The 27113-nt window shown below is 44.4% G+C and overlaps 1 protein-coding gene across 2 annotated transcripts in view; it reads left to right on the forward strand.

Annotated features, from left to right (window-relative positions):
* Nucleotides 1-27113, forward strand: part of ST8SIA4 (ST8 alpha-N-acetyl-neuraminide alpha-2,8-sialyltransferase 4) — a 132231-nt gene that overhangs the window by 15837 nt on the left and 89281 nt on the right. Inside the window, exons 3-4 of one of the 2 annotated variants that reach the window (XM_029065222.2) lie at nt 2072-2203; nt 25369-25626. In XM_029065222.2, coding sequence (XP_028921055.1) covers nt 2072-2203; nt 25369-25626 — 390 coding nt within the window. Of the gene's footprint in view, nt 1-2071; nt 2204-25368; nt 25631-27113 lie in introns of those variants that run through there. The other variant, XM_029065230.1, reaches the window with a different exon arrangement.

Here is a 27113-nt window from a genome sequence, read left to right on the forward strand (position 1 = left end):
GCATTAATATCATGAGTAATAGAACTATTAGCAGTAGTAATAGTAATCTGTGCTCTGCACACAGTAAGAGCTCAATAAATACGAGTGACTGGACTAGTAGTAGAGTTTATTCATTCAATCGTATCTATTGAGTGCTTATTTTATGCACAGCACTGTACTAAGTGATTGGGCATCCTCTTGGTGTGTTGCACTGTACTGAGCTCTTGGGAGGTAAATAAAGTAGTAATGATGATGATGGTATTTGTTAAGCACTTACTATGTGCCAAGCACTGTTTTAAGTGCTGAGGTAGCTACAAGGTTAAGAGTTTGGGCGCAGCCTCTCTCCTGCATGAGGCTCCCAATCTAGGTAGGAGGGAGTAGGATTTACTCCCCATTTTACAGGTGAAGCGCACAGAAGTTAAATGACTGGTCAAAGTGCACACAGCAGCAAGTGGCAGAGCCGCAATTAGAACCCAGGTCCTCTGGCTTCCAGGGATCTTCCCTGCCCACAAGGAGCTTACACTCTAATGGAAAGGACAAACACGTGAGCTCGTCGTGGGCAGGAACATGTCTGTTTGTTGTTCTATTGTACTCTCCCAAGTGCTTACTACCATGCTTCGCACAGAGTGAGGGCTCAATAAATGCGATTGAATGAATGAATGAAACAATTTACAACTAGAGAGGCCAAAAATAAACAAAGTGGGCATATGTACGTGAGTGGAAATTAGTCCCTAAATGGTAGAGTGCTCTGCATACAGTAAGCGCTCAATAAATAGGAATGAAAGCGTGGGCTTGGTTATAAAACCTCCAGGCATAGACATTTAAATATATCATGTTCATCAGCCAAGATATCTTAGGGCAGTTGTAGTTAGATAACCTAAATTTGGGAGGGGGAGTGATTTTGATTGAAGATGCTTCCGATCCTAACAATCTGTTATTGAAAATATTACAGAACAAAATACTGTACGGAAAGCCTCCAATTAGAGGCTTCATCGAGCAGGTCTGATACAGGCAGAATTCCCAGTGAGAGTGGGTGACGTGCCTGCATAATGCCAGCAGAATTGGAATTTATACCAATGTGTGTGTGTGCGTGCATGCGTGCGTGTTTGTGCCCTACATTCTGACTGTCCTCAAAATGCCTTTAAAGCATTAGCAAACTGACAACCATCTAAAGGAGACATCTAAAGGAGACATTATGCAGAAGTTTCAGAAAAAAACATAGTCCCAGTGGGTTTGTCAGAGGAAACAGATGGATTTTTCGGTGACATCAGGATAGTTGCTTGAGCCTCAAGCCGGCGTGTGTTGTTAGCATTTTAATGACGCCAGTGGTCGCTTCCTTAGAAAACCAGCCTGGTCCTATTCAGCGGAAGACATCTTTAGGAACTAAAAATAGTAATAATAATGACGGTATTTGGTAAGCGCTTACTGTGTGTCAAGCACTGTTTTATGCGCTGGAGTAGATACAAGGTAATCAGGTTGTCGCACATGGGGCTCACAGTCCTATTCCCCATTTTCCAGATGAGGTAACTGAGGAACAGAGAAATTAAGTGGTTTACCCAAAGTCACACAGCTGATAAGTGGTGGAATTGGGATTAGAACCCATGACCTCTGACTCCCAAGCCCCTGCTCTTTCCACCAAGCCACGTTACTACCTACTGGAATGGAGATTCTGGAACCAGGGGAGCTTTTCCTTCAGGCTGAGTCCTGTATGAGGCAGAGACTGTGTTCGATCTGCAGATATCATCTCTTCCCCAGCTCTGAATAAATTGCTTGGCACCCTAGTTAACTTTTATCAAATGCCACAAATTCCACAACAATTACTGGGGACTCCCAATCATTGGAAAAGTTGAAAGAGATGATCCCTGCTCTCCAGGTGCTTACAATCTTTGTCCAATTTTACTTCCATTAATCAATCCATCAGTGTTGTTTAATGAGCGCTTACCCTGTGCAGAATGGACGAAATGAAATGATTCGGGCTCCTGCAGCAACGAAAAATATGTGCGGGATGTCTAACGTATTGAAATGTCCCTCGGGACCTGCTTCTCCTTCTCACCAAACTCCCTTTAACTGCTTTTTCTGTTTTGCATTTCAGAGACGGTGAGCTGAGTTTGAGTAGATCCCTGGTTAATAGTTCCGATAAGATCATTCGGAAAGGTGGCTCTTCAATCTTCCAGCACTCCGTAGAAGGTTGGAGAATCAATTCTACTTTGGTCCTGGAGATCAGGTGAGTTTCTTCGATAAGACCCAATGAAATGCCTCTTATGTTCTAGAATTCTTTAGGTTTGGTCGATTTTCTTTTTCTGCCCACGGGGATCATTTGATTCATCATTGAAATAAGGGATATTTTTATTAAAATACTCTGCTGGTTTTATTATTATCCACAGAATGAAACAAGATGAGAAAATTGAAGTAATTCTTCCATTTGCATGTCAAAGGATAGATAATCTGGGACTCTGAATAAGACAGGAAATGAGATAGAGAAAAATCCGCCTCGCCAACACTTTAGCTTGGACAGAACCCCTCTGTTGAGGGTGACATTTTGACTACCATCAGTTTTTCATTATCTTTCTGCACCTTGCAGGTGATCTAAGGGGTTCTCTTCTCCCCTGTCTAGCTGGGGAGACTGGGGTTAGTGTGAATCCATGAGTCTTCATCTCTGACCTGGGCCTGGCCCATCCAGCTTCTTGGCCAATTGTTCTCTCTCCCGTACTTAGACTGTGAGCCCCGTGTGGGACGGAGACTGTGGCTGACCTGATTATCTTGTATCTGCCGCAGTGCTTTGTACAGTGCTTGGCACATGCGTGACAAATCCCTCCGTTACTGCTATTATCTGTGGGCCCGAGGGGCTGCAGTGGGCATGGGCTGGTAATGAGGGACCTTTGTCATGTTGGCAGCACTCTTGATGCGAGGTCAGAAGAGGCTGGCACATCTCCAAGAAACCTTCCCTGACTAAACCTAGACTGTGAGCCCGTTGTTGGGTAGGGATTGTGTCTATTTTTTGCCGAATTGTACTTTCCAGGTGCTTAGAACAGTACTCTGCACACAGTAAGCGCTCAACAAATACGAATGAATGAATGAATGAATGAATGAATGAATGAATGAATGAATAAGCCCTCTTCCACTCCCTTCTGCGTTGCCCTGTCTTACTCCTTTTATTCATCCCCCCTCCCAGCCTCACATTACCTATGCACAAATCCATAATTTATTTCCTTCTATTAATATCCGTCTCCCCCTCTAGACTGTATCTCTTTGTAGGCAGGGGAATTTGTCTCTTCTGTGTTCTTCAGTACTCTCCCAAGTGCTTAGTGTAGTGCTGTGCACACAGTATGCGCTCAGTAAATACGACTGACTGATTTACAGATCATCTGCTGGCGTGCAGGCTTCTGACTCGGAAGATCATGGCCCCGAGGGCTGATTTTAGCTGGCGGATGGTTCTGGAAGATTTGGGTTGGGGGTGTTCTTGGGTGCAAATTCCCAAGGGGGAGGGTGTTCCAGGCCAGAGACAGGATAATAATAATAATGATTATGGTATTTGTTAAACTCTTACTTTGTGCCAGGTACTGTATTAAGCCCTGGAGTGGATACAGGCAAATAGGATTACACACAGTCCCTGTCCCATGAGGGGCTCACAGTCTCAATCCCCATTTTGCAGATGAGGTAACTGAGACACAGAAAAATCAAGTGATTTGCCCAAGGTCACACAGCAAACAAGTGGTGGAGTTGGGCCTAGAACCATGACCTTCTGACTCCCAGGCCTGGGCTCTGTCCACTAAGCCCTGCCGCTTTGATGATTAGCCTTCCCTCTGCAACACTGCTGGAATTAATGGGAAGGGTAGTTTTAGAAGGCTTTCATCCAGAACCGATTCCTTGTTTGTACAGGTGACAGCATTTACTGTGTATTCTAAATGACATTTCCTTTAGTGTCCGAATACGCTGGGAATCCAACTAGAGTAGCGATGGTTATGAACGCGCTAGCATGATTTCCTCTGTCGGTTTATTTATTCAATTTGAAGAGTGCTTTCCAGCCAAATAGCGAATCATCTCCTACATGGAGGCCAGGAGAGGAACACTTATTTCTCACAGATATATCAATCAATCAATCTTATTTATCGAGCTCTTCCTTTGTGTAGAAATTTCCTCATCCTATTGCCCCAATTTGTAACCCTTAGAACACTGCAGTGGCCTTAAGATTTTGAAAAGAGCATGGATCTGGGAGTCAGGAGAGTTTATTATTATTATTATTGTCATTATTATTGATATTGTTAAGCTCTTACTATGTGTCAAGCACTGTTCTAAATCCAGATTTCTTTTTTTTTAGGGTGTTGGTTAAGTGCTTACTATGTGCCAAGCACTGAACTAAGCCCTGAGGTAGATACAAGCAAATCAGGTTGGACATAGTCCCTGTCCCACATGGGGCTCAGAGTCTTAATCTCCATTTTACAGATGAAGAAACTGAGGCACAGAGCAGTTAAATTACTTGCCCTACGTTACACAGCAGACACGTGGTGGAGCCGGAATTAGAACCCAGGTCCCCTGACTCCAGGCCCGTGTCTTTCCGCTAGACCATGCCGCTTCTCTAGCTTTATTTCTAGCTCTGCTGTCGGCCTGTCGGGTGGCCTCAACCGAGTTACTAAACTACTCTGAGTCTTGGTTTCCTTAACTGAAAAATAAGAATAAGATTCCTGCTCTGCCTACCTCTTATTCTGTGTGCCCGGCATGACACGGAGGCTCGTTCGATCGGTGTATGATTTAGCATATAGCCAGCACTTAATAGACACTATAATAATTACTACTGTTACTACTTATAAATGCCTTCTTATAAAAGTGAATGGAACTCTGGGTCCAATATTGCTCAAAAGCTCCAGAATATTTCTGGATTTTAAGGGAGACCTGCACGGAGTGGGGAGAGGTGGTTGCCTCCAGTAGACAGAATATCAGTATCAATGAATCTCTTCAATCAGTCAGTGGTATTTATTGAGCATTTACAGTGTGCAGGAAACTGGACTAAGCTCTTGTTCTAAAAGCTTCACAGGGAGCGAGTGTTGGTGTGGCCCTGCCTTATCAGCCCGACATGAGCAAGGAGATTGGAAGTTGCCTATTTTTGAGTCACGTAGATAATCGACCGGGGCTGTATCCCTTCATTTTACTCCCTTCATTTTACCCCTCAATAGCAGTTTATTTAAACGTCAACTAACTGGATAATGGTGACAGCTCCATATCAAAACAAAAACTCTTCACCATTGACTTTAAATCAGTCTATCACCTTGCCCACTCCTACCTCACCTCGACTCTCTCCATCTACAACCCAGCCCGCACACTCCGCTCTTCTGGTGCCGCTATCCTTCTCACTGGGCCTCGTTCTCGTCTGTCTCACCGCCGACCCCAGCCCACTTCCTGCGTCTGGCCTGAAACGTCCTCCCTCCTCAAATCCACCAATTATCCTCCCCCGCCTTCAAAGCCTTATTGAAGGTACATCTCCTCCAAGAGGCCTTCCCGGCCTAAGCCCCACTTTTCCTCTTCTCCCATTCCCTTGTGCATCACCCTGACTTGCTCCCTTTGCTTTTTCCCTTTCCCAGCCCCACAGCACTTTTGTCCATAACTGTGATTTTATTTATTCGTGTTGACGCTTGTCTCCCCTCTTCTGGATTGTTAACTCATTGTGGGCAGGGAATAGCACGGTTTATTTTTGCACTCTGCTTTCCCAAGCACTTAGTACAGTGCTCTGCACACAGAAAGCGCTCAGTAAATACGATTTGAATGAATGAATGAACATGGAAGATCCATTTGAGAAGCAGCGTGCCGTAGTGGAAAGAGCACGGGCCTGGGAGTCAGAGAACCTGGGTTCTAATCCCGGCTCCGCCACTTGTCTGTTGTGTGACTTTAGAGAAGTCACTTCACTTTTCTGTGCCTCAGTGAACTCATCTGTAAAATGGGGATTAAAACTGAGAGTCCCATGTGGGACAGCAACTGTGGTTAACCTGATTATCTTGTATCTACTCCAATCTTCATTAGAGTTCCTGGCACATACTAAATGCGTAACAAATACCATAAAAAAAAATAAAAGATGTTGAAGCCAAAGATGATTACTGAAAACTGACCTTCGTGATTCTCTGGGAGAGCTACTGGGCAACCTCCCAGATTTCTCTAGATTACTTGCCCTTTGCAGATCAGAAAGGCGATAGATCCTCAGTTATCATAGCTCATGGTAACGTGGAGAGACTCCAAAATTGGGCTTGAGGAGTACGAGGAGCTCCATAACAAATAAAATAAAAAAGAAGGGTACAATAAAACATTGAGCAAATCTTGAATAATGCATCCAGGGTTGTCAGTTCCTGGCAATGAAGAAGCAATTTGTAAAACCTTTAATGTACAGTGAGCCAGCACTTCATAAAAAGTATAATTGCCATAAACGGTAGTGACTGGTTTGTATTAAATCAGTGTGATATTTACCATAAAACATGACAAAAGTGAGAAACGCCTGCTTGTCGATGTTGCGGGGTGCAAATACATTTGAAGGTGTTTTGGGCCCCACTTGGAGATTCTGAACGTTTCTCTCTTTTTTTTGTCCTTCCTTACGCGGGCTCTACTGAGTGTCCTTCATTAACACATTATAGACTTTCTCAAAAGTCTTAACTCAATTTGCTGCTTGACATCACGACTGCTAACAACTTTCTGCTCCTCCAGTGACTAAGTCCATTATATAAACCCTTTTCAAAAGGACTTCCATTCGATAGGATTTATAGCGACTCTTTGACATTCTTGATAAGGTACCTCACTGAAATGATTGTCATCTTGAAAATGTTACCCTGAAGTTAAATTTCATGTTCGCCTTCTCTATTTTTAGGCCTGATGGACCTAGAACTGTTTCTTTCCTTGACTTAGCCATGGCGATTCACTTTTATTCAAGATACATCATGGCCCTTTACCGGGTCGTCTCCACTTACCTTTCCACCACTTCAGCCATTAGATGCAGTCAGGGCTCATATGGGGCTTCAATTAGCTTAATGTTTGTGGTCATTCAGGATGTTTCAAAGGGCCCTGCTATCATCTTTGAAAATGAAGGACCTGAAAATGGAGAAAAAGCATGTCCTAATGGAAAAAGCACGGGCCTGGGAGTCAGAAGGACCTGGGTTCTAATTCCGGCTTACCAAGTGCTTGCTTTGCGTGACCTTGGGCAAGTCACTTCACTTCTCTGTGCCTCCGTTTCCTCAACTGTAAAATGGGGTTGCCTCTTCTCCCTCCTACTTAGAGCGGGGGTCCCCTGCGGGGTAGTGACGGTGTCTGACCAAATTGACTTGTACCTACTCCAGTGCTCAGAACAGTGTTTGACACACAGTAAGCGCTTAACGAATACCATTAAAAAGGACAGCAACAAAAAAGCTTCTGCCTCACCTAGGCACTGAAGTCCCTACCCTTTAGAAGAAGCATCATGGCATAGTGGAGCGAACACCGGACTGGGAGTCAGGAGGTCACGGGTTCTAATCCTGGCTCTGCCACTTGTCTGCTGTGTGACCTTGGAGAAGTCACTTCACTTCTCTGTGCCACAGTTACCTCATCTGTAAAATGGGTATTGAGACTGTAAGCCCCACATGAGACAAGGACTGCGTCCAACCTGATTTGCTTGTATCTTCCCCAGAGCTTAGTACAGTGCCTGGCACATAGTTAAGTGCTCAACAAATACCATAATAATAATAATTATTATTATATAAGCACTTTGATCCCCTCATCTCGCCCCCACCCCCTCTACCACACTTTACATACAACTCTTGTATCCTGCTGTTTCGTGTTTTTAATTCTGCCTTTATGATTAGTATGAGACCTCAAGTAATGCCATTTCTGGGTTAAATTCACGATCCACTCATCTTAGTATTCTCTATATGATGGGAAACAGAATATATGTGTTTTAATGTCTGTCTCCACAGGGCTTAGTGCAGTACTCTGCACATAGTAAGCCTCTAATAAATATCATTCAATAGTATTTACTGAGCGCTTACTATGTGCAGAGCACTGTACTAAGCGCTTGGAATGAACAAGTCGGCAACAGATAGAGGCGGTCCCTGCCGTTTGACGGGCTTACGGTCTGATCGGAGGAGACGGACAGACGAGAACAATGGCAATAAATAGAGTCAAGGGGAAGAACATCTCGTAAAAACAATGGCAACTAAATAGAATCAAGGCGATGTGCATTTCATTAACAAAATAAATAGTAATATCCTTACTATTGGGTTGTAAGCTCTTTGAGGGCAGGGATCATGACTACCAATTCTAATGCATTGTACTCTCCCAAGTGCTTAGTACAGCCCTCTGCACTCATTCAGTACTTGATGAATATCACTGATTGCTTGATTGATAGCACAGGAATATGCATTACAACTTTTGGAGCAGAATATAGACATATGTGGCAAATATATTACTGCAAAAGTTACACCCTGTACATCACTATATCTGTCTCTACCTCTATATCTTTGTAATGTGCATTCACAGTTCAGACTGTTCCAAATTCACACTACAAAAACTGGCTTTAAGATTGTTGAGGTTCACTCAGAGATTGCTTAGAAACTGTGCTGAATTATGAGTTGGCTCATATCGGAGGGGAGCAACCGTGGCCTAGGAGAAGGAGCGCAGGCTTGACAGTAAGAGGACCTGGCTTCTAATCCCGGCTCCACCACTTGCCTGCTGTGTGACCTTGGGCAAGTCACGTCGCTTCTCTGTGCCTCAGTTTCCTCATGTGTAAAATGGGAATTCAATCCCTATTCTCCTTCCTACTTAGACTGTGAGCCCCATGTGGGTCAGGAGCTGTGTCCAGCATCTTTCTATCCCAGTGTCTGAACAGTGTTTGACACATAGTAAGCACTTAATAAATACTACAGTGATTAATTATTGTTCATGTGGCACTTGTGATTCAAGTTTGCATAACAGAAAGTTTTTTTTAACTATTTTGTCACTCAGTGAATAAGTTTAAGTGGGTACAAGTGCCAAAATAGGTCACTCGCCTAGAAAGTTTGAACTCAGAAAAGATGGCCACAGTTTAATAACATTGTTCTTTATTGAAGACCTGAATTTCAGCTTCTAAGAAAATGATTTAATGCTGCCTCTGTAGACTGAAAGCTTTGTGTAAAGCAATGCCTTGCGGGGTAAATAAATACAATTGCAGATTTGATAAATGTCCACTCATCTTCCGGGAATCGATATAAAATTTCAGTAGCATTATGGATCTTTTCATAGAAAATGAACGATCCGTCCCAAATGATGCAAATTCGTAATTGGAACATGCTCTGTGGGTCATCTGTTGAACGATTTTGATTTTTTTTTGGATTATTTATTTGGTCTAGCCACTGATTTTCCATATCTGTAGGGACGGTAAAAAAGAGAAACAGCAAAAAATATGTAGCTATCAATGAAACAGGAAATAATTTTTAAACAGATGTTTCAAATAATAATGATAGTTTTTATTAGAGGCGGACCAGAGGAAAGAGAATCAGATTAGCCACAACCTCTATCCCACACCGGGATCACAATCTAAGCAGCAATCCCCATGATATAAATGAGGAAGCTGGCTATGGAAGTTAAATAATAATAATAATAATGGTATTTGTTAAGCACTTACTATGTGCCAGGCACTGTTCTAAGTGCTGGGGTAGGTACAAGATAATTGGGTTGGACGCAGTCCCTGTCCTACCTCAATCAGTGTGGCATTTATTGAGCTCTTACTATGTGCAGAGCCGTCAGTCAGTTAATCTCGTCAGATACTTATTGAGCACTTACTTTGTGCAGAGTACTGTGCTAAGCTCTTGAGAGAATATAATATAGCAGTAAACAGACACATTCCCTGCCCACTGCGAGCTTACAGTCTAGAGGAGCACTGTAAGAGAGCATTCATTCAATCGTATTGAGTGTTTACTGTGTGCAGAGCACTGTACTAAATACTTGGGAGAGCATAATCTAATGGTGAACAGGCACATTCCCTGCCCACATCGAGCCTACAGTCTATAGGAGCTGAAGTGCTTGGGTGAGTACAGTGCAACAGACTTAGCAGGCACGTTCCCTGCCTCTAGCGAGCTGACTTGCCCAAGGTAGCACAGCAGTCCCGAAGTCAGGATGTCGAATCTGGGTCTCCTGACTCACCCTTCTGTGCTCTTTCCTGTAGGCCACCCTGAATCAACCATAGACTGTGTCCCAGCTACGCTTGCCCCGGGCGTAGTCTTAGACATTCTCTTCTCCCCTTGTTTGGGAAGGAAAACATTTCAGTGTTGGTTTAAGCTGACTAGCTGACTTTCCTAGCACAGCAAATGGGACCAGTTCAAACAGCCCAGCGGTTTTCTTTGATCTCCAGACATCTCCTACGGAGGTCAGCGGGTCTGAGGATATTTGAAATGACTCCAAGATTAGTGAGGAGTGAATGCAGCGAGTTCGGTAGGGGTTATACCGAAGGTTCGCATCGAGGAAACAGATGCCCCGGAATCCTTTTAAAGGGATGTGCCTTTTGACCTGGTGCAGCCAATATGGTATAAGGCTGGAAGCTTTGATAACATCCTGATGGTGATGATGATTGCCTTTAGAAAAGACTGACTGCGAGCTAAACATTTTGCTAACTGCTAACTAGGACAGAATGAGATGGGGCACAGACTCCTTTCCTCACAACCTAAGGGAGAAGAAGAGCAGATATTTTATCCCCATTTTATAGATGAGGAGCTGAGGCCCAGAGGGATCGAGTGACTTGTTCCCGGCCCCATTGCGGGCAAGGGGAGGATCTGGGAATTCATCCCAGGTTTCCTGATTCCCAGTCCTGTGCCCTTTCCACTAGACTACACTGCCTCCCTATCACGAAGTTAAAGATCAAATGACACAACTTTTTTTTTAGGGTGTTTGTTAAGCACTTACTGTGTGCCAGGTACTGTATGAAGTGCTGGGGTAGATACAGACTAATCAGTTTGGTCACAGTCCCTGTCCCACATGGGGCTCACGGTCTTAATCCCCATTTTATAGATGAGGCGACCGAGGCCCAGAGAAGTGAAGTGACTTGTCCGAGGTCACACAACCAACAAGTGGCAGAGCGGGGATTAGAACCCAGATTCAGATCCCAGGCCTGTGCTCTAGCCATTAGGCCACGCTGCCAGAGGCACCTGGTAAGTGACAATTTGCTCCTTGTTTTTCAAGCAGGGAGTCTCACAAACCCATTACCCTCACTCACAAGCAGGAAGAGAATCACATTCACACAAGGAGTAGCATAGCCTAATGGAAAGAGCACAGAGCTTGGAGTCAAAGGACCCGGGTCCTAATCCCAGCTCCACCACTTGCCTGCTGTGTGACCTTGGGTAAGTCATTTAACTTTGCTGGGCCTCAGTTTTCTCATCTGTAAAATGGGGATTCAGTACCTGTTCTCCTTCCTACTTAGTTTGTGAGCCCTATGTGGGACAGGGACTGTGTCATCATCATCATGTGGATATTGCTCCATTTTCCCAGTGATTTTAGCTAACCACAAGTACACCCTTCCTAATATGTACCAACCCGGAAACTAGGCAATATTCAAGGTGTGTTTGTCCTATGGTTTTATGAAGTGGCCATGTCTTTGTCAAGCATATAGTAAGTGCTTAACAAATACCATCTGATCATCCTGTATCTACCTCAGCACTTAGAACAGTGCTTAGAAATCTCTTAACAAATACAACAATTACAATTATTAATGGAAGGAGCACTGGCCTGGAAATCAGAGGACCTGAGTCCTAATCCAAGCTCTGTCACTTGTCTGATGTGTCACCTTGGGCAGGTCCCTTCCCTGAGCCTCAGCTTTCTCATCTGTGAAAGGTATCAAATCCCTGTTCTCCCTCCTCCGTAGACTGTAAGCCCCGAGGAGAACAGGGATTGTGTCCGGCCTGACTGACTTGTATCTACCCCGGAGCTTAGAACCCTGCTTGGTACACAGTGAGCGCTTCATAAATATAATCATCATCATTATCATCATCATCATCATCCACCCACTACTGGGTCAAGGAATGCAAGAGAATGAATATGGAATTGTGGTGTTTGTAATATGGAAATATGGATTTGCAAAGAACCACGCTTGGCTTCTTCAAAGGAAAGCTAATATATTTAATGGGAAAGGAAGCAGAATGAAGCTTTCTTATTCAGGTCATTGGAGAAGACTGGATTTTAAGAAAAGCGAGTACAGCTTTTAATCATTAATTCTCATACGATGCTTACAATTTGAAAGCATCACCAAATAAAATAATGATTCTCAGGATTATTTAAAGATTAATTATTTGGGTTATTGATTTGGTGCTTTAAATCTACTTTGCTGTTTTAAATGTGTTTATTGACTGAAGTAAACACTTGCGAAGGGAATGGTAAGGGGCTTTTTAGTTGGTCTAAAGTAACCTCTTGGAATTCCCTTAGTATTTTTAATTCTGCCTTTATGATGAATAGGAGACCTTAAGTAATGCCATTTCTGGGTTAAATTCACGGTCCACTGATCTTAGTGTTCTCTATATGATGGGAAACAGAATGCTTGGATGATTTATAGTCAGAAGATAAAAGATGGAACGGCTTCTCTAAAATTTGATCTAAACCTTTCTTTTCCGTTCCAACATCTCTAACTTTTACTCCTCATAACCCGTCTGGAACTGTCATCCCATGAATCTATTTAAACCCTTCTTCAGCCTTTTTACTTCCCCAACTTTCCCTCTAATTGTCTTTGCATTTGTTTAAATCCTTTTTGAGTTCAACTGAAGCTTTCTGGGCGCCCAATTTCCAGTGGTATAATGAATAATGAGTTCCTGTAGTAATGTGTTCCAAAAGCTTATTCTATGCAATGTGAATAAGTGTTCAATTTTATTTTTCTTGAGTCTACCACTTTCAGGCTTCATTGGATACCCCTTAATCCTCTGGGGTTGAACTTGGCAAGCAGCATTGCCATGTTCTTTATTCACCTCCTTCATCGTTCTGTTACCTTGACTGGGTCCTCTCTCAACCTCCATCTATCCACATTGGAGTCCTAATCTTTCCAGTTTATCAAGCAGCATGGCCCAGTGGAAAGAGCACTTTCCTGGCAGTCGGCAGATATGGGTTCTAATCCCAGCTCTGCCAGTCGCTTGCTGGGTGACCTTGGGCAAATCACTTCATTTTATCCCAACTATAAAATGAGAATGAAATGCTTGTTTCCCTATGTAGGACAGGGATTGTGTCAAACCTGATTAAGTTGCATCTACCCCACCTCTCAGAAAAGCGCTTGGCACGTGGTAAGCACTTAGCAAATATAACAGTCATCATCATCATTATCATGTGGATATTGCTCCATTTTCCTGGTGATTTTAGCTGACTACTAGTACACTCTTCCCAATATGTAACAACCCGGAATCTAGTCAATATTCAAGATGTGTTTGTCCTATGGTTTTATGAAGAGGCCATATCTATGATTCTGGCATCAGTTCAGTGGTATTCTTTAGCATCCTATCAGGGAGGGCTCTGGCTAGGAACTTACCAGCAATGAAGAATAATGAGATTGCCTGTGACATGCCTTTGGGGTGCCTTTGTGTGTTTTTTTTTTAACTGCCCTGTCCATGAAGTTGTATCTTTGAACAATACCCTATAAGAAAATAATAAGGACCTTGGAGACATTCCAAATATTCCAGAGATAAATATGAATATGATAGTATTTACTTAGACTTAGCAAAATGTACCATTTAGAGAAGATGAATTCTGGAGTCATTATCTGAGGGCAACAGAGATATCGAAAATAGATGTCTTTGTGAAAATCAATTCTGAGCGTTGCACTCTAAATCCAGTGTTTGTTGGATAATATATACTGTTGGCTTCCACAAAGCCATCTACATTTCAAAGCTGTATATGTGTGCTATTGGCAAGGAGCCAGCAGGCAAGAGTGCAAGACAAGGATAGTGCGGTATGATTTCTCTTTGTCGCATTCTCCAGCATGGCAGCGTAGAAGAGGTGCTATAGGCTTGGATCTTCCACACTGCCTTGCTTTACTTCGACGTGAATAAGCAAAAGGACTCACACGGCATCTTTAATTTGGACCGATTGGCCATTTATTCTTTCATTCGTTCATTCAATCGTATTCATTGAGCGCTTACTGTATGCAGAGCACTGTACTAAGTACTTGGAAAGTACAATTCGGCAACAGATAGAGAGAATCCCTACCTAACAACAGGCTCACAGTCTAGAATGGGGGAGACAGACAACAAAAGAAAACAAAACAACTAGTCAGGCATCAATAGCATCAGTATAAATAAATAGATTTATAGATATATACACATCATTAATAGAATGAATGAATAGAATAATAAATATGTACATATATACCCAAATGCTGCGGGATGGGGAGGGGGTAGAGCAGAGGGAGGGAGTCGGGACGATGGGGAGGGGAGGAGGAGCAGAGGAAAGGGGGGGCTTAGTCTGGGAAGGCCTCCTGGAGGAGGTGAGCTCTCAGTAGGGTTTTGAAGTGGGCGGATGTGAGGAGGGAGGGTTTTCCAGGCCAGAGGTAGGACGTGGGCCAGGGGTCGACGGCGGGACAGGTGAGAATGAGGCCTAGTGTAGAGGTTACTGGTGGCAGAGGAGCGGAGTGTGTGGACTAGAGAAGGAGAGGAGGGAGGTGAGGTAGGACGGGGCAAGGTGATGGGGAGCTGTGATGCCAATAGTGAGGAGTTTTTGCTTAATATGGAGGTTGATAGAAAACCACTGGGGATTTTTGAGGAGGGAGGTGACATGCCCAGAGCATTTCTTTAGAAAGATAATCCAGGCAGCAGCGTGAAGCGGGGAGAGACAGGAGGTTGGGAGATCAGAAAGGAGGCTGATGCAGTAATCCAGTCGGGATATGATGACTGACTGTACTAAGAAGGTAGCCGTTTGGATGGAGAGGAAAGGGCGGATCTTGGCGATGTTGTGAAGGTGAGACCGGCAGGTTTTGATGATGGATTGGATATGTGGGGTGACTGAGAGATCGGAGTCAAGGACGACACCAAGGTTGTGGGTTTGTGAGATGGGAAGGATGGTAGTGTCGTCCACAGTGACGGCAAAGTCAGGGAGAGGACAGGGTTTGGGAGGGAAGATAAGAAGCTCAGTCTTGGCCATGTTGAGTTCATGGAATAAATTTAGGCTCCCGGAATGGTACCAACTTTTCATTTTGAGTGTAGGGGTGAAATTGGAGGCAGGACTTTGAGGGCACTGAGAAGAAGAAATGGGGGGGAAAGGTAAGCCAAAGGTAAACCCACTGTGGGCAGAGATCATGTCTATCAACCCTACTGCATTATACTCTCCGCGAGCGCTTAGTAGAGAAGCAGCGTGGCTCAGTGGAAAGAGCACGGGCTTGGGAGTCAGAGGTCATGGGTTTTAATCCTAGCTCCGCCGCTTGTCAGCTGTGTGACTTTGGGTAAGTCACTTAACTTCATTGTGCTTCAGTTATCTCATCTGTAAAATGGGGATAAAGACTGTGAGCCCCACATGGGACAACCTGCTCATCTTGTATCCCTCCCAATGCTTAGAGCAGTGCTTGGCACATAGTAAGCACTTAACAAATGCCATCATTATTACTATTGCTATTACAGTGCTCTGCACACAGTCAGTGCTCAATAAATACCTTTGACTAGTTGATAGGAAAAGAGGAAGCAAATGGAAGAAGGGAAGGAGAGATAAGTAGGAGAAAGTAAGGAAGCAAAAGAAGGAGATGTTTCCTTGACTCTCCAGCAGGTCCTGTCCTTATTTTCTTACTCCCTAGGGTCAATTATGACCATTGGCGAACTTCTCAATGTAACGAAATTGCTTGGTAGGTGTAGATAATGATGTCAAATACTTATGCAAGATCCACATATACAGTAGAAATGTAGCGTTTCTCCCTGCATTTTTCTTACGTCTGTCAAACTGCAAATTTCATGTCTGCAATGCTGCATTGTCTTCTGAAGTTCCACGGCGATTCATGACGGTGATGGTTGAAGATACTTTACAGTAGCCAGTATGGAAGTTCTTGCCGGACATGAAGAGCGGTGAGATAGACATTCCCCTGCCCTTCGCCGGTCAGATTTTTTCCCCCTTCATGAACATGGTCACTAAGGTGGCATTTTGAAGTCCACGACGTTTCTTTATGCTCCATATGCTGAGGAAAAACCCCAAACAGACCTCTGAGCGTTAAATGCCCTCCTTCCATGTAGATGGGCACAGATAGATGCCAGAGCTTTGCCCTATTGTTTTGACTCCTGATTCATTTAAATGTTGGAGTTAAGATCACATCTTTAAATTGGCCAGTTCTCTACAGTTCAAAGGGGTTTTTTCCTTGATGGTGGAAGGCATGTTCAGAAGATCACTGAAGTGTGTTTACCATTTAGTTAAAGTGACAGTAGATCTAGACTGTAAACTCACTGTGGGCAGGGAATGTGTTTAACAACTCTGTTCTGTTGCACTCTCCCAAGCACTTAGTAGAGGGCTCTGCACCCAATACGTGCTCAATAATGCTATTGATTGATTGATCGGTACCATTTCTGCAGAATACCCTCCTTGTCTCTAACAAAAAACAGAGCCACCTGACCCAATGGAAAGAACATGGGCCTGGGAGTTTGAGGACCTGGGTTCTAATCCCCACTCTACTACTTGCCTGTTGGGGAAACTTGGGCAAATCACTTAATTTATCTTAATTTCTCATTTCTTCCTCTGTAAACTGGGGGATACAATATCTGTTTTTCCTCTTACTTAGACTGTGAGCCCCACATGGGACAGGGGCTGAGTGTACCCTGATGATGTTGCATCTACCCTAGTGCTTAGTCCAGTGCTTGGCACATAGTAAGTGCTTAACACATATCACTATCATCTTCAACTACAACTACATGAGATCTTAGAGCGTCTTTCATGATGAGTACAAGTCCTTGGTTTGGTTAGTAGATAATAACCCAGCCATGAATCTTTTTCAGCATTAGCATTCTGCTGATGGCCACGGTTCTTATTTCTTTTTAAATGTTATTTACTAAGAGCTTCCTATGTTCCAGGCACTGTATTAAGCACTGGGGTAGATACAAGCTAATTAGATTGGACCCAATCACGTCCCACATGGGGCTCACAGTCTTAGTCCTCATTTTACAGATGAAGTACCTGAGGCCCAGAGAAATGAAGTGACTTGCTCCAGGTCACATAGCAGACAAGTGACAGTGCCGGGATTAGAACCCAGGCCTTCTGATTTGTGAGCCTGGGCTCTTTCCACTAGGCCACTCTGCTTCTCAGTCTTGACTGCCCTTTTGAGGTGCAGGAGTTTGTAGATCTCCCATTTGCTTGAGTTATCATTTCCTCTCAGTCCAGAAAGTCATAGCTGGCAAAATAACCCATGGGCATAGAATTGATAAAGATAACCACTTTAAAAGTATACTTGGTTATCTTAAAAAAGGGTGTTTAGCTCTTGGTTCATCATCTTGAGTTTCTAAAGAGAGACAAGATGTGAACCATATGATGGTTTTAAGCTTGAATAGAGTTTTGGTTTCAGTCAGGCCAGGAAATTCACTCCTACTTTGCCTAGCTGTTTTGTAAGTGTTAATGACACAGTTTGGTGATAAGGAGGGGGCCTCTTTTCCTTCATGTCACAAAATGGTTCAGAGATGGGACTCACAGCTTCTTCTCTGGATGCTTTTTAGAGCCCTGAAAATGTTCCCAGTTTTCCTCCAGATGCCTCCATTTATGGACAGAAATCTTCCTGATTGCTTTCTGCTTTCCTCTGGATTGGAGCCATGGTCTTTTCCCTCTTTAGCCATTCAAGTCAATCAGTGTCTCAAATTTCCAATGCCAACTGAACCCTGACTTGCTCTTTCATTCTTTTCGCATTTGTTCTGTTTCAGGACAGCCACTATTTCAGGACAGCCACCAAGCAAGATTTTCTCCAACTAGGGGATTTTTAGCCCTTGAGTTGAGGGAGGAATAAGGAAAAACCTATCTTAGAAATCAGCAATTACTGAGGTTTTACACTGTGGAGAGTGCTGTACTGTGCACTTGGGAGAATACAATAGACGATGTAGGTAAAATCCTTGTACTCAAGGAGATTTCAGTCTAGACTCTAAGCTAGTCCTCTAAGCTGTAAACTCATTGTTACAGGGAATGTGTCTACCAACTCTATTGTATTGTAGTCTCCTAAGTGCTTAGTACAGGGCTCTCTGCACTCAGTAAGTGCTCAATAAATTCCATTGTTTTGTTATAATCCAGCAGGACTGTGGATTCTTGTGCAGCACTTGTATTTCCAAAGCACTCTCATATTACTTTTTCTCATTTTTGCCGTCAAAACAACCCTGTGACATAGGTTTCTTTTCTTCATTTTGCAAAGGAGGAACCTGAATTAGAGATTAAGTGACTTTCCCAAGGTCATACAGCAGGCCTGTGGGAGAGCTCAAACTCAAACCTGGATCCTCGGATTTCCAGCCTGATGTTCTTCCACTGTATTATGCACCCTCCCTTTCCTGTTTTCCAAGGCTTTTGCACTGATCCCCTGCTGCTCTTATCCCCTTTAAGGGTTTGAAGTTTGACATTCAGGTTGGAGCGTGCTCAGTGCGTTCTCAGTCATTTTGAGAGGGGAAGTACTGATAATGTAGAAACTGAGATACATAAGCTCTCTACTTCTTCCCCACTTTACTTCCTTTATGGTCTCCTTGAGTGAAGGGACAGGCTTGTCTTGCTCTGGAGTTTCAATCAATCAATCAGTAGTATTTATTGAGCACTTACTATGTGGACAACACTGTACTAAGTGCTTGGGAGAGTACGATACAACAGAATGAGCAGACAAGTTCCCTGCCCATAAAAGCTTACAGTCTAGAGGGTGATACAGTAATATGAAAACAACAGATTGGCTGTTTCCCTTTTTTCTCAGTTCCTCAAGTATAATAATAATAGTAATAATGATAATAATTATGGTGTTTGTTAAGCTCTTATTATGTGCCAGACTCTGTACTTAGTTCTGGGGGAGATAGAAGATAACTGGATCGGACAGAGTTCCTGTCCCACAGAGGGCTCACAGTTTTATTCCCCATTTTACAGATGAGGAAACTGAGGCACATAGAAGTTAAGTGACTTGTCCAGGGTAACACAGCAGACGCATGGTGGAGTGGGGATTAGGATCCAAGTCCTCTGACTCCCAGGCCCGGGCTCTATCCACTAGGCCACACTGCTTCTTAAACCCTTGTACTATTTTCTACCATCCATTCGGTCTGGTCCTCGGTGGGGATAACACCATCAGATAGCTGCGGTGGGAAACCCTTTCACTCTTAGGAGAAGGATGGGAAAAAACTAAGATGAGAAAGTTTGCTGTGTTAGAGCCCATGGAGAGCAGAACCTCCAGCCTAGCTTTCCGTTTAGTAGAGTGCTCTGTCCATAGTGAGAGCTCAATAAATACCACTCACTGATTGGTTTGTCCCTTTTTCTTGCATGGTTTTTAAAGCAACTCAACCGCAGTCTATGTGGGACAGACTGCAAGCTCCTTTTTTTCATGGTATTTGTGAAATAGTTGCTATGAACTAGACACTTTATTAGTGCTGGCGTAGATGCAAGCTGATCGGGTTGGACACAGTCCACGTCCCACAAGGGACTCACCGTTTTTCAACCCCATTTTACAGATGAGGTAACTGAGGCCCGGAAAAGTGAAATGACTTGCCCAGGGTCACAGTGCAGACAAGTGATGGAGCAGGATTAGAACCCAGGTCTTTCTGACTCCCAGAGCCACGTTCTATCCATTAAACCATACTTCCCCTTGAGGACAGGGCTATTCTCTACCAACTCTATTGTATTGTACTCGTTTAGCTTAGCAGTAAGCGCTCAGTGAATACCACTGATTCTGTCGATCAATCAGTAGTTTGCTTTGAGCATTACTTTGTGCAGAGCACTGTACTAAGCCCTTGGGAAAATACACAACGACAGAGTTGGAAGATATGGTCCTGCCCATAAGGAGCTTAGGATCTACAAGGGGAGACAGACATCAATATAAGTAATATGTCATGGTATATCATAAATAATGTATTAATAGAAATAACTCATATAAGTAATATAAGTAATTACTTTCCCAAGTGCTTAGAACAGTGCTTTACACACAGTAAGCCCTCAGTAAATACCATGGATTGATTGATTGATTGACTGTCTAATCTGCCTACACTGTAGTTATAGTGCTTAGCCACCGTAAGCACTAGAAAAGCGGCGTGGCTCACTGGAAAGAGCACGGGCTTTGGAGTCAGAGATCATGGGTTCGAATGCCGGCTCTGCCACTTGTCAGCTGTGTGACTGTGGGCAAGTCACTTAACTTCTCTGTGCCTCAATTCCCTCATCTGTAAAATGGGGATTAAGACTGTGAGCCCCACGTGGGACAACCTGATTCGCTTGTGTCTACCCCAGCGCTTAGAACAGTGCTCTGCACATAGTAAGTGCTTAACAAATACCAACATTATTATTATTATTGTTATTATTACTTAACAGTGAATACAGTTCACTTTCCTCTAGACTGTAAGCTCGATATGGGAAGAGAATATGTCTATTGGCATCTTATACTTTCTCAAGCGCTTAGGACAGTGTTCAGCACACAGTAAGCGCTCAATAAATGCACTTGAATAAATAAATTCTTATAATCCACTGCTCCTGAGACTGTTTGACTCACCCGTTTGAAGCAAAAATTTCTTCCCTTTCCCCACAGGGAGCACATTCTGTCTCGAGAATGCTCTGTTCTCCTGAATTCTTTCCTGCAAATGACATTGCGTAAAGTTGGCCTATCAACTCATCGATATTTTATGTTTAAATTCATTCCACTCCCATGGACGACACCCGAGACCCAGCCCCCAGGCAGGGGCAGGGCTGAGTGGAAGGAATTGTCAGCAGACCCCTCCAACTTCTCAAGAGCAGCAACTTGAACTGCTACAAGGTCGAGGGCAGGGGAAGTAGCATTGCATAGTGGATAGAGCACGGGCCTGGGTGTCAGGAAGTCATGGTTTCTAATCCCGGCTCCACCATTCGTCTTCTGCGTGGTCTTGGGCAAGTCACGTCACCTTCTGGGCCTCAGTTACCTCATCTGTAAAACCAGGATTAAGACTGTGAACTCCATGCGGGACAGGGACCGTGTCCCACCCAAAATGGCTTTTATCCACCCCAGCACTTAGTTGAGCGCCTGGCAGAGAGTAAACACTTAACAAATACCGCAATTCTCGAAATGGGCACAAAGCTGGTGGAGTGGGTGGCAGGAGAATGGGAGCCTCGTACATCACTGAAGGGAGGCGGAACGCCATCACGACCTCTTGGCAAGACCGGTTTGGCCTGCCCTTCTAGAAACTATCTTCAAAAATATGTGCCGCAACAATGGTTGACATGTGGGAAATATGCCTATATGCTTCTGAGCTCCTATTCACACCTCACTTAGGGACCTCTGAGACTTGCAATTTTTAGCTATTTGTATGTCAAATATTTGTGGTGATATTGCCTAGCTACTATATTTTAGACCCCTTGAGGGCAGAGGCTACTTCTTGTTTTCTCCTTTTAATTACCCATAGAAATCTCCACAGTTTACGCTCAATAAACACTGCTGAATGAATGACTGAATGATTGAAGCACAGTAGCAGCAATTAACCAGAACCACACAGATTGCTTTCTTGACCGTTATTTGCCTCACAAATATAAATGTGGTGATTTTCTAAAGTTTTTGGCTGCCAATTCATAAAACTGAGTATTTCCACTGAATTTGGTCCAAGTCCATTGAATTTTACCCAAGTCTTGTTTCTGCCAGAGTCTGGAAGGGAGGAAGTACCAGAAGTTATTGATGAAATAGGAAATAGTGTCAAGTAATAATTATAGTGTTTTCAAGTACTTTCAGTGTTCCAATCACTGCGTTAAATGCTGGGCGAGATACGAGACAATCAGATCAGACTTATTCGCCGTTCCACCCGGAACTCAAAATTTAAGAAGTGGGAAGAAAAAATAACTATCTTATCCCATTTTATAGATGAGGAAACTGAGGCCTAGAGAGATTAAGTGATTAACCCAAGGTCATTTGTTTATTAGGTGCTTATTGTATGCCCAGCAATATGTCAAGTGTTTGAGAGAGAATGATAACAAAGATACAGTGTCTACCCTTGACAAGTTAATGATCCAATCAGGGGACCGTGCTTACCAACTCTGATATGTTGTACTCTTCCAAGCGCATACTATAGTGATCTCATGGCGCAGTGGAAAGAGCATGGGCTTTGGAGTCAGGGCTCATGAGTTCGAATCCCAGCTCTGCCACTTGTCAGCTGTGTGACTGTGGGCAAGTCACTTAACTTCTCTGTGCCTCAGTTCCCTCATCTGTAAAATGGGGATTAAGACTGTGAGCCCCACGTGGGACAACCTGATTCCCCTGTGTCTACCCCAGCGCTTAGAACAGTGCTCTGCACATAGTAAGCGCTTAACAAATACCAACATTATTATTCTTATTATGATCTGCCACAGTAAGTGCTCAGTATATACAGTTGATTGATTACTCCCCTTTTCACCACAACTCAGCCCATACACATCTCTTAATAATAATAATAATAATAATTATGGTATTTGTTAAGTGCTTACTGTGTACCAGGCACTGTACTAAGTGCAGCGGTGGATTCGAACAGGTCGGATTGGACATAGTCCCTGTCCCACGTGGAGCTCACAGTCTCAATCCCCATTTTACAGATGAGGTAACTGAGGCTCAAAGAAGTGAAGTGACTCGCCCAAGGTCACCCAGCAGACAAGTGGCAGAGCCGGGATCAGAACACATGACCTTCTGACAATGAGGCCCGTGTTCTATCCACTACTCCGTACCGCTGCTGCTTCTCGTCCAATGCCACCCGACTCAGAGTGCCTTGTTCTCGTTCTCTCTGTGTCTCTCTGTGTGTCTCTCTCTGTCTCTCTTCCTCACCCTCTTGCCCTTCCTCTTGCCCGGAGCTCCCTCCCCTTTGACCTCCAGATGCTCTCCCCACCTTTGAAGCTTACTTAAATCACATCTTCTTCAGGAAACCTTCTCTAGTTGTGGTCAGGGGGCTTATCTGCTAATTCTGTTATATTGTACCCTCCCAAATCCTTAGTACAGCACAAAGTAAGCACTCAATAAATGCCATTAATTGATCACTTCCCTTCCCTGTTACTCCCACCTACTCTCTCATCTATGTTCTTTAGTTCTTATCTTCTGAACACCTGAAGACTCACCCCTCCCTCCTCCACCTTCCAGGGCACCTATCTTTATCTCTTTTCCTGCTTTCCGTTGTAATTTATTTTAATGCTTGTCTCTCCCACTAGATTATAAACTCCTTGAGGGCAGGAATCAGATCTACTAACTCTATTGTATGCTTTCCACAACTTCCTTCCAGTACTTTGCCCAAAGTAAGAGCTCAATAATTGACTGATTAGGGAAAGAGAGGCACAAAGTCTAGAATTCATTCAGTTATATTTATTGAGCGTTTACTGTGTGCAGAGAACTGCACCAAGTGCTTAGCAATGTACTGTACTAAGTGCTTATCAGTGGGGGCATCTAGTATGAGAAAGTGTATGAAAACATGCACAAATGAACGTGTCAAGGAATAAGTCTCCTCTCCTGGTTCTCCCTACCTCTCTGGCCGGTCATTCTCCGTCTCCTTTGTGGGCTCCTCCTCCCCCTCCCATCCACTTACTGTAAGGGTCCCTCAAAGGTCAGTTCTTGGTCCCCTTCTGTTCTCCATCTAAACTCACTCCCTTGGTGAACTCATTCGCTCCCACGGCTTCAACTATCATCTCTATGCAGATGACACCCAAATCTACATCTCCTCCCCTGTTCTCTCCTCCTCCCTTCAGGCTCCTATCTCCTCCTGCCTCCAGGGCGTCTCCACCTGGATGTCTGCCCCCCACCTGAAACTCAGCATGTCCAAGACAGAGCTCCTTATCTTCCCTCCCAAACCCTGTCCCCTCCCCGACTTTCCCGCACGATCATTCCTGTCACTGCGGGCACGATCATTCCTGTCACTGCGGGCACGATCATTCCCGTCACTGCGGACGGCGCGATCATTCCCGTCACTGCGGACGGCGCGATCATTCCCGTCACTGCGGACGGCGCGATCATTCCCGTCACTGCGGACGGCACGATCATCCTTCCCGTCTCACCAGCCTACAGCCTCGGTGTTATCCTTGACTCTGTTCTCTCATGCACTCCACACATCCACTCCTTCCCCAAAAGCTGCCGGTCTCACCTTCACGACATCGCCAAGATCCGCCCCTTCCTCTCCACCCAAACTGCTACCTTTCTGATACAGTCTCTCATAATATCCCATCTGGACTACTGCATCAGCCTCCTTTCTGATCTCCCATCCTCCCGTCTCTCCCCGCTTCAGTCTATACTTCACTCTGTTGCCCAGATTATATTTCTGCAGAAACGCTTTGGGCATGTCACTCCCCTCCTCAGAATCTCCGGGGGTTGCCTATCAACCTTTGCATCAAGCAAAAACGCCTCACTCTTGGCTTCAAAGCTCTCCATCACCTTGCCCCCTCCTACTTCACTTCCCTACTCTCCTTCTCCATCCCACACACTCTGCTTCGCTGTGCCCTCCTCACTGTGCCCCATTCTCACCTGTCCACCTGTCGACCTCTGGCCCACGTCCTACCTCTGACCTGGAATGCCCTCCCTCCTCACATCTGCCAAACTAAGTCCCTTCCCCTCTTCAAAGCCCTACTGAGAGCTCACCTCCTCCAGGAGGCCTTCCCAGACTCAGCCCTCCCTTTCCCTCTGCCCTTCCTCCCCCTCCATTCCCCCTTCTCTCTCCCTCTGCTCTACCCCCTTCCCCTCCCCACAGCACTTGTGTATATTTGTATATATTATCTATTACTCTATTTTATTAAAAATGTATATTTACCTACGATTCTATTTATCTATTTCGCTGGTATTGATGCCTGCCTAGTTGTTTTGTTTTGCTGTCTGTCTCCCCCTTTTAGCCTGTGAGCCCGTTGTTGGGCAGGTCTCTATCTGTTGCTGAATTGTGCTTTCCAAGCGCTTAGTATAGTGCTCTGCACACAGTAAGCGCTCAATATATACCAGTGATTGGGGAGGGGGAATGTTGGAGTAGATACAAGCTAATCAGATTGGACACAGTCCTTGTCTTACATAGGGTTCTCCGTCTTAATCCTTATTTTCCAGAAGAGATAACTGAGGCTCAGAAAAGTGAAATGACTTGCCCAAGCTCTCACAGCAAATAAGTGGCAGAGCCAGGATTAGAACTCAGGTCCTTTAACTACCAGGCCCGTGCTTTTTCCAATAGGCCTCAGTACAGTGCTCTGCACATAGTAAGCGCTCAATAAATACGATTGAATAGACAGCGCTGTTGTGTGGATCTCTGTGTGTCTTTGATTTTTGCCAGCGGTGCGCTGGGTGAACTGTCGGTAGATAAAGCGTGCTCTCCGTTTCCGATACAGGAAGAACATACTCCGGTTCCTGGATGCGGAAAGAGATGTCTCCGTGGTGAAGAGCAGTTTCAAGCCGGGAGATGTGATCCACTATGTGCTGGATCGACGCCGCACCCTCAACATTTCTCAGGACTTACACAGCCTCCTCCCCGAGGTCTCCCCGATGAAAAACCGGCGCTTCAAAACCTGCGCCGTGGTTGGAAACTCTGGCATTCTGCTGGAGAGCGAATGCGGCAAAGAGATTGACAAGCACGACTTTGTCATCAGGTGAGCGTCCACCTCCGAGCGGAGGACTGTTCCGGCTGTTCCTTGGGGCGCGGCGGTGGGGGAAGATGCCAGCAGAAATGTTCAACCTTCACTTACAATTGCAGAATTTTGTTTAGAGGCAGACACATCTCTTCAGTGACAAACCTTTTCTTTCTGGTGCCAGATGTAAACATCTTTGGGGATATAATATTTTGATTATTGAAAGGGAAATTATTTTATTTTGATTAAGCACTTACTGTGTGCCAAACATTGTGCTATTGTGTGTGAAATACTACTATTTCAGAATTTTGCTTAGAGTCACAGAGCCACAGGTCTGCAGCAACAACCTTTTCCTTTCTGGTGCCCAGTGGACACATCTTGTGAGAGAGAATATTTTGATTATTTCTCTACAGAAAGGGAAATTATTTATTTATTACGGTATGGATTAAGCATTTATTCTGCACCAAGCATTGTGCTACTTACAGGATAATCTGATTAGACACAGTCCCTGACCTACATGGGGCACACAGCAAAACAGGGAGGGTGAACAGGTATTTAATTCCTATTTTACAGATGAGGAAACTGAATCGCAGAAAAGTGAAATGACTTGCCCAAGATTCCACAGCACAGGGAAGCAAGGAAGCAGCATCTCCTGATGAGGGAGTGACAGCAGAGAGAGCAGCCTGGCCAAATCAGTCACATTTTAGGAGCGCTTTTTGTGTGCAGAGCTCTGTACTAAATGTTTGGGGGAGTACAATATAGCAGAGATGGTAGATACATTCCCTGCCTATAAGGGGTTTACAGCCCCGAGGGGATAGAGTGTGGGCAAGGGAGACATGGGCCCTGAGTTCTAATCATGATTCAGTCAATCAAATATATTTTTGGAGCACTTACTGTGCACAGAGCACTGTACTAAGCACTTGGAAGAGTACGATATGGTAGAGTTGTTAGATACATTCCCTGCCCACAGGACATGGGCAGGGGGAGACATGGGACCTTAGTTCTAATACTGGTTCAGTCAATTGATCGTATTTATTGAGCACTTACTATGTGCAGAACACTGCACTAAGTGCGATTTTGCGGCTTCCCAGATAGTGCCGGAAAGCCTGCCATGTGACCCTGGGCAAGTCACTTAATTTCTCTGTGTCTCAGTTTCCTCATCTGTGAAATGAGGATCAAATACATTTTCTTCATCCCCTTTAGGTTATGAGTCTCCTGTAGGACAAGGACTAGTCTAACCTGTTTGCTTGAATTTACCCCAGTGCTTAGTGCCTAGTAAATGCCAAACAAATGCATAATGATTATCGTCATTATTTGAACCCAGGGCACAGTCAGCTGCCGTATGGTCCACGGTCCAGAGTCCGAACTTCTGGGAAGAAGGAATTGCTTGGCATTTGGAATTCAGTCAGGGATCCTCAGAACCTTCAGATTTTTTCAGAGGGTTTGGGAGATCGGAGAAGTCACTGTTTATTCAACATCGGGTTCCCCCGGGAGCAACAGTATTGCAC

Source organism: Ornithorhynchus anatinus, chromosome 1, assembly GCF_004115215.2.
Source record: "Ornithorhynchus anatinus isolate Pmale09 chromosome 1, mOrnAna1.pri.v4, whole genome shotgun sequence".
Classification (NCBI taxonomy): domain Eukaryota; kingdom Metazoa; phylum Chordata; class Mammalia; order Monotremata; family Ornithorhynchidae; genus Ornithorhynchus; species Ornithorhynchus anatinus.